Below are 8,601 nucleotides of genomic sequence, written 5' to 3'. Positions count from 1 at the left end.
CCGAAAATATAGTTGATCCTGATTAACCCGGTTTGATTTGATAAGATTTGACAAAAACTAGTGAACCAGATCAGATTAACCTGATTTGATCCGATCAATCATTTTTTTTTCAATTCCTTTTTTATAGGCTTTTTTACAATTTCTAAACACATGTTGAGCTATTAGCTAATTATTGAATACTAGCATATAATATGCTCCTATAATATTATTTTGATCTTGATAAAAATATATAATAATTAATCATTATTATCTAGATCTTGATATGATTTAATATTTATGTCTTTTGTACATCTTCATCATACTTGTTCATGATCATTTGATAATTTTTGTACTCGACAGGAAAAAATAACAAGAGTTTCTCTAATAATTTAATGATAATATCCAACAAAATAATTTATGTTAATAAATAATTATGTAATATTGAAATATAGACTATGGATTGATCACATTTTTTGTTAACTATATTTATACATTTTTAATTTTTTAATATATATATATATATATATATATATAATAAGTGACTTACTGATTCGACCTCTGATCCATTGACTCAATGCCTCGATCAGTCGATGATTGGGTCACTTTTCATAACACTATGCCAAGGTTGTGGGATGCCTGGTGCCTTTAAGAGGGTGAGGGGGTATTTTTGTCCGTTTCAGTCCTAACAGGGTGCAGGAAGCAAAACTAGAAGGTGTAGGAAGCAAGAGCAGTAGAATGATACAGTACACAAGTTAGGTTTTTTTACCAAGATCTATTTCAAACCGAATTGGGTAGATCAAATTGAATTGTTCCAATTGCTAAGTCAGACTAAATTAAATATTACTATTAAATTAATTTTGTTGATCTAGCTCACATATTTTGACAATTATACCCATTTTTAATACACATAAATGATACATCCTGTCCTTCATTCTGGAGAGTTTGCTTCCGGATAAAGAAAGCAGTTTGATTTGATTAAGGGGACCTTTGTTTTGTGGACTAAATACATAGCTTCATAGCAATTATGTAATAATTTTTTTTAGTAATAAACTCTTTTTATGCATTATGCATTATTTATTATTGATTAATATTTATTAAAAATTACAAAATTATGAATGACTTAATAAATAAGAAAAAATCTAACAAAATTTTATAATTTTTGATAAATTTCAATCAATTATAAATAATTTGTTAGAAAGTGTACACTTGCTAGCATTTCTCATAAAAAATCATAAATGAAAATTACTTTTTTTCGTTTTCCCATTACTGGCAGAAATATATAAAAAAAAATCTTGTTAGTTTTAATGAATGTTAAAGGTTTTACCTTCTAAAGAAATGGGAAAAAAATACTAGTACAAACTAAGACCATTTTTAACCGCAAAACACATTTTTTCTCACTCCCCTACAAAAAGATTAAAAAAAATACCAATACTGACTTTTTTCTTAGTCTATTACATCATATTTCTTACTATTTCAGATTTTTTTTTTCCTCTCTCTTTTCTTCTTAGCTCTTTCTTATTTGTAAAAAAATGTACAAAATTGACGAAGAAATATAAGTTTTCTTTTAAATTAGTACATAAGAAAAATGAAAGTTTATTTCAAAATACCAGTGAAAACTTGAAAACAGGGCTGTTTAGGGAATGAGAGTTTTCACATGACAAAAATAAAACCCGACTTTTCTTTAATGAGAAAACAAATGAATGCCAAGCTAGCTGCAAACTGCAGGTCCCCTGACACCAGTAAACATGTCAGACATACAAATGCTAGATATGAAAGAAAAAAAAGAAAGAAAAAAAAAAAAAATATATATATATATATATATATATATATATAATCACATAATATAATCATTGGGTTAGACACATATATAAAAGTGTATTGATATAATTTAATAAAAAAGTGATGTATAAAATATAATAAGACATGACTCATAATCTTATTCCTTTATGTGATCATAAATTCAATTTATGACGTGTATAAAAAAATATATATCATAAAAGATTAATTAATTAAATGAATCTTATCTTTCACGATTAATCTTGAATATCCTGATTGAAACAACAAAAATAAATGTTGCTACTTTATATTAGTGGATAGCCAAGACAATTCGGTGTTATTAGTAAAATCATGCCTTCTGTTATCTCAAAAACTTACCCTTTGTAATTTTTTCATAGCATAGGTGAATTATTTTTATACTTAGTTTAGGTTAATACGGAAGTTTTGTAGGCTTAACTTTTTTGGCACTAGTTCAATAGGATGCTGACATGCCTTAAATAATTCTAAGATAGCAATAGGGGGTCCTCTCTTTCTCAGCTACATTTCAGACCTATGAGGCTGCAGTGTTCTGTTCTGCCCTATCTTGGAAGCCAAGTAAATTGGCAACGTAGAAAATGACAGAAAAACAACATGGTCCCCAACCTTCCCCGACCATAAAACAACAAGCGAAAGCATCAACCTTCCAGCTTTTGAAGACTGAAAAAGTTGAATCGGAACAGAGTAAATCTGTGCTATGTTCATTTGATCTCTGTGCCATGCAAAAAGCAGAGGTCAAAACTTTGGTCTGGCTTCTGCACACTCTTCACTCTAGGATTGTCAATCTGTGACTGTGAACCTTCATAGATAATATGGATGCAGAATAAGAAAGAAAATGCTTTCTTTACTTTACTTTATTAAAACAACCTTTTTAGTTTGTTTCTTAAATTATGGCACCTGCTTTCACTTTGTACTCAATCACACACTAACTGAACCGTGCTAACGCACATTGTTTTCAAATATCATTGCACCACATCATTGTAACACTTGAAAATATGAAAACATTGATTCTTCCATGAGGTGTTGGTTTTACTAATCTTCCTAGCTAGGATTATATTGGCCCAAAATTTCAATCCAATTTCAATATAGTATGAGATTAGCTGAGGCTGATTTAATGTCCATTTGATTTTCCATTAGGAGAGAGATTAATGGATATTTTGCTCACCCCCCAAAAGAATTTCTTTTATGATTTGTGAAATACCTATTTGATTTGTTTGCATCCATAATCAATTTCACCATGCCACAGATATTTTAATGCAAAATCTTTGGTTAAAATTAATTTAGATACACGTCTACATCAAGTTTAATAATTCAAAATTAGACTTATGAAAGCCATTAGTCTCTAGGTTCCTTTTTAATAGTTGGATTTTTAGGAGAAAAAATTGTTCAATTTATTTGTCATTTTTAAAGTTTAAGAAAACATTAATTATTCTTTTGTCAATTATATTCTTATTTTTCACCTAATCTATAATTAATTTACACATACATCTATTATGAGATAGAAATGAAAACATTAAAATAAAAAATTTCATAACTTTATTAAGATCAATAAAATTTATTGTATTTCTTGATATCTTACACGGATGAAAGGAACGAAAGGAGCATAACAAATCTAAAACAAATCCGAGTGTTTTGGATATCAATTCCATCAACCCTGCCCATAATTCTCATTGCTTAGAAAATGTAAAACTTGGGTTCAATACCAATCAATCAGGCTTCCAGAAACACCCTTAACTGCTGAACCAAATGGCAAATAGTATTAACAATATTAATAATTAATGTGTTTGTACTCCTCATGTAATTGTGAAGCATCGTCATTCATGAAAGACACGAACTACAATAATGTGCACAAGAGTCAATGCATTCAGATAGATGGTAGTACTCCTTTTACGTTTTTGACAAGATTCCCTTATACATCATGATGCACAAGATAAGTTCCTTGTCCTTACAAAAATTGCCTGCACATGATACAACCAATCATCCATCCACGATATTACAAGAGAATATATCTACACATACCTACGTGTATATTTTTTGTACGGTTCATGATTTACATCGCTTTTTATGAACTGTGGACAACAAGAATGAGCAACCAAGTTAACAACAACAACATAGGCTTTTGTCTATCTATCTACTACTTTGGTGGTACACATTTCCTTAGTTCCCTTGAAAACTTTAGAATTTTCTCCAACCCTTCTTCACACAACAAACTCGTGCAATAGGTGAGGATTGCCAAATTTGTTTTGTTGCTTTCCTGGGTCTGTGAAATGGTAATCTAGCAAATCAGTCTCTGGGGAAGAAGCCAATGTTTTCTTATGTCGTTTATGCATGTCATCATTTGACACACCAAATCCTTGGCTTTCACAGTTCCTCAATTCCAATGCAAGCGACACGTGGCCATCGACAGCAATGTTACCTAACTCTGGTAAATCATATGTGGCAGGAGTAGAAGCCATTACGCAGCCATCACCATAATAAGGACTATTGTTATTGCTGTTGTTCATGTTGAACCTTTGGTCACCTTGCAATTTTCCAATTCTAGGATCCATGGCATTTTCTCCATGATCACTGCTTTGGATCCCTCTGTCCAATTCCGAGGCATGATCTAACTTCAACCCATGATGCTGAACACTATCATCAACGTTTATTAAGTTGTCCTGGGACTCTTCCCTTTTATTGTCAGAAGCTTGAACATCATCTCTTGGAGCTTTGAGTGTGTTCTCTGATGATAATAGATTGCTGCTCATCTCAGAATCACCAAATTCTTCTTTGTACATTTCCTCAACCATTGGCTTCCATAGACGCACCCTTGCATTAATGAACCAGTTTGCCACCTGAAATGAATCAAATAAAGATTAGCAAACATGTCACAGGACTAAAACTATAGGCAGTCACTTATTTTTACTGTTTGATCCCCATCAAAAACAAATTTTCACAGAATACATTTAAACATTTTGCAATGTTAATCAATTAGAAATCATCGTTAATATAACTTATAAAACAGTTATTGTAAAAGTTAACAAATTTGTCGTACATAACAATTTACAATTAGATGACAGTGCAAATCAGCTTTGTAAAAGTTTAAGAAAAAGTTATTATTTCCCCACAATTAATCATTCACAAACATGCACTTATACATACAATGCTCTACAATTTAGAAAACACTAATTATTGTACCTGGTTTCTTGTTAAGCCAGTTTGCCTTGCTAGCATAATTTTCTCTGAATCCTTAGGATAACTGGTAGCAAATGAAATTTGGGAAACAATTATTAGATCTAATATCATAAGTTAAAAATAAAATAAGAACAGGGGAGGGGAACTTACGGATGAAGGAAATGCTCAAAGAGCCATGCACGGAGTACTGAAACAGAGGTTTCAGGAAGTCCCCTCTGAGGCCTCCAAGCTTGTCTCATTACACCAAGTTGCTGAAGGGCCTTTTGTTGCCGAAGCTGCTGATCAACATAGCGGAGACGAGGTATTCCCTCTTGTTCTCCGAGGTTCCTTTGAGTCACTTGAATTTGGCTGCTAATGGCATCGCGCAAACACCGAAAGTGGCGCGATATTGTGCGCAAGGCAAGTGCAGTGTATGGTTCAGCTGCTCCACATCCAGCAACCATATCAAAAGATGACACCACAATCTGCATTTGGTGGCAGTACTGTCTGTATCTTTTATCCACCTGCCAGAAGAGCAAAAGAAAGGATTAAGAGTTAAGTCACTAGTTAACACTCTCATCACATCACCGTCATCACTAGTACTATCTTTGTTTTAGTATCTAAGTAGACACAGTTCAATCAAACACTAATGTAGGATTTGCATAAAACTAAATTGCATAACTGAAGATCAACCACGGAGAAAGTATTTACTCTGTGAACAACTCACAGTAGTGTATTGGGAATCTTAGTAAATATATAGCACTTTCAACACATACTTTTTTCTGGGAAAAAAATAACATACAAGATTAGAAAAAAAAAAAAAAGTATGTGTTGAAAGTTCTTAGATAAAATACAGAAAAAAAAAAAGCTTTGTACTTCAAAATAAACTAAACATACACTAAATAATTGTGTAACACAAATTAGACGACCAACTATATGAAACACAAAAGAACTGGGGTCAGATCAGGGCAATTATATCAACAGAATAGAAAAGAACTGTTTAATTCAATGATACAAAGTCTACAGGTTTACCTCATCCAGCATTGACAAAAGCTTTGTCTTCTTGTCCAACAAATTCTGCCGTTCTGCAGGTGATAGCTCACATGAAGAGTTTGCAGCAGAACCATTGGGGCCTGAAGATATCTGCACGGATTGGCTGGTAGATTTTCCATCTGAATCTTTGGAGCCATCTAAACCAATATCACGGAAACTCTGTTGCTTTTCCAAACCAGTTTGCTTCAAAGCCTTTCGGACATTTACTATTTCATCAAGCAACTCCTGTGCTGCCTTGAGGTATTGTGAGTTCAAGACATTGTTGGAAAAACCTTGCAATCCATCATTTCGGCCTTCACTAATGCACATTGAGGCATGTGGATTATACAAATCCTCCCTTTTGTGAAATCCTCTAGAAGCTAAAGATGCCATGCACTCAGCATTTCTCAATTCCCTTTGTAGGCTGGTCTCATCATCTTTATGAGATGAAGAGTCCTTTGAATTTGGGATACAAGCAGTCATAAGTGAAGAGAAACTGGTGCCGGGATACTGATATGGAAAGGTAGGGACAGATGCAATAGAAGGCATCACTGAGCCAAGGCTAAGAGACAAGCCTTGGTTCAGTACATTTTGCTCACTCTCCACAACTCCCAATTGTGTTGTCCTTGGAATAACATGGGAATGGGAATCTCCAGCATTCACAAAAGACTCTGAATCACCTGTGGCGGCGGCATTGGAATGCCCATCAATAGGCTGCATAGTCATTGTGTCCCTCATGGATGTGATGAACTTCAACTCATTTTGTCCTTCTACAGTTTCACTGTAGTTATGAGGTAAAAGAGGATTCCCAGACAACATATCCGCATAGGACCCTGAAGAAAAGGCTTGGCTCGTATACATGGTAAATTAACAATTGAAATTCAGATGTGCTTGTTTCTGGTCCCTTTAGAATTGAATCAGCCACACATCTCCTTCGCTGCTTAGGTTCGAGAAACCAGTAGTGATGCTGAGCTAAATATATAATGTCACCTCAGCTACAAGATTGAGGAAAGGATAATGATGTTGCACAAACAAAAGCTCATTACAATAGAGTACCTAAATTGAATGAATAAAAATGATCCAAAAGGGAGGAAAAGGTTATTGAAGATAAAGGAAAAGATTAATAAAATAGAAAGCACGTAAGATCAAAGGAAAAGATTACGTTGCTATAAAGCAAAAACACCACATCATAAGAAAAAGCAATCAGAAACACATTAGATCACTATCTATGCTCTATCATTAACCACAAAACATTGGCTTAAGCTTTAAACGGCGTGAGGAATTAAAGGGGTTTGGCCAAACGCGTACTTTCATTACCATAGATTAAGAAAAGAAAAGTTTTGCTAGCCCTATTAAGCAAATTGACCAAAGGAAGCTTCTTTCATTTTTTTTTTGTTAGTGAAAAACGGAGAAACGAGGTAGCAGAAAACGATGCAAACAAACCTGAAAACCAAACAAAACCAAAAACGGGGTGCAAAACCAAAACCCCATAAACATAATTAGCTTCAAAGTTGAAACCCTATGGTGGTGGTGGTTGTTGAAAGTGAAAAGCACAGAAGCCAGGTTGAGGTTGAGAAGAACACACAACAAAAGTGAAAGTGAAAAGATAGGTCAATCAAAAAACATAAAACAATCATGAGCGAAAAAATCTGAAGCCTTTGAAGTAGAATTTAACTTTTTCCCACTCCACATTAGCTTTTTAACATTCTAATTTCTGCTTTTAATCATGAAAAATTAACCCCACCACCCCTCCTGTTGGAACAAAAGCTTGTGAGTTGTGACCATGGGAAGTACTATCTACCATCATCAAAGTCACCTCAAGCTTTTTTTTTATTATTTTTTTTCGTTCTGCACTGTTGTTGTTGACAAAAGCCAAACACATAAAGAAGAAGAAAAAAAGAGAGTGAAGAGATGAAAACTATGAAAGAAAAGAGAAATACCTGATAGAGAAAAGGAGAAGGGAGGAACAGGGGAGAGAGATTCAGGTTGGTAGCAAAGAAGAGAAAAGAATGGTAGTAAGGTAAGAGAGAAGAGAGGTTAAGAACAAAAATTACAGACAAGAATCCACAGTTTGGGGAAGCCAAGACAAGTGGCAATCCCAAGACATAAATTTTTTCAAATTATCTTTGGATTAAACAGCAGCACCAACCAATGAACATAAAAGGATTATTAATTATTAATAATAAATTAAATCAAAAGAAAAATAAATTGCTTACTTCCGCACGTCAACTTCTTATTTTATTTAATTCTATTAATAAAGGAGTCTGGTTAATTATTATCCCAAGAATATTGCTTAAAAAATTAAAAGATAAAAACATTTATTGTGTAAATTATAAAAAAGCATTAAAAAAATCAGAAATAACATAATTTTTTATCTCTTACTAAAAATATTTATACTTTGAATTTTTTAATCAATATCTTTAAAATACTAATTAATATTTGTCGTGATTAAATCCTATGGTCTATTAAAAACTATTAATGTTTCGTGGCAGCAATAGTTGTTTCTTAAATATGGTTTTAATTTATACGTATTGTTAGTGGAAAAATTGTATATACAACTATTTAATAGGAATTTGATTTGCTTCAACATTATTTATAGGAATTACTAGTACTATATTTTATTTG

At 32.9% G+C, this 8,601-nt stretch overlaps 1 protein-coding gene across 2 annotated transcripts; it reads right to left on the bottom strand.

The window, feature by feature from the left end:
• Positions 1-3,654: 3,654 nt before the first annotated feature.
• LOC100775682 (BEL1-like homeodomain protein 7) lies at positions 3,655-8,128 on the bottom strand. Of its 2 annotated transcripts, none has more exons than XM_006595855.4 (5): positions 7,917-8,128; positions 5,977-7,032; positions 5,116-5,468; positions 4,969-5,029; positions 3,655-4,625 (listed from the first exon to the last, which is right to left on the bottom strand). In XM_006595855.4, exons 2-5 carry the CDS (start codon positions 6,835-6,837, stop codon positions 3,990-3,992), a joined length of 1,911 nt encoding a protein of 636 aa, XP_006595918.1. In that variant the 5' UTR covers positions 6,838-7,032; positions 7,917-8,128; the 3' UTR covers positions 3,655-3,989. The 2 variants fall into 2 exon arrangements, with proteins under 2 accessions (XP_006595918.1, XP_006595919.1); XM_006595856.4 differs by having other exon boundaries at positions 5,977-6,971; positions 7,917-8,123.
• Between the last annotated feature and the right edge of the window lie 473 nt (positions 8,129-8,601).

This window comes from Glycine max, chromosome 14 (assembly GCF_000004515.6).
Source record: "Glycine max cultivar Williams 82 chromosome 14, Glycine_max_v4.0, whole genome shotgun sequence".
Classification (NCBI taxonomy): Eukaryota; Viridiplantae; Streptophyta; class Magnoliopsida; order Fabales; family Fabaceae; genus Glycine; species Glycine max.
This window is presented reverse-complemented; position numbering and strand designations above follow the sequence as displayed.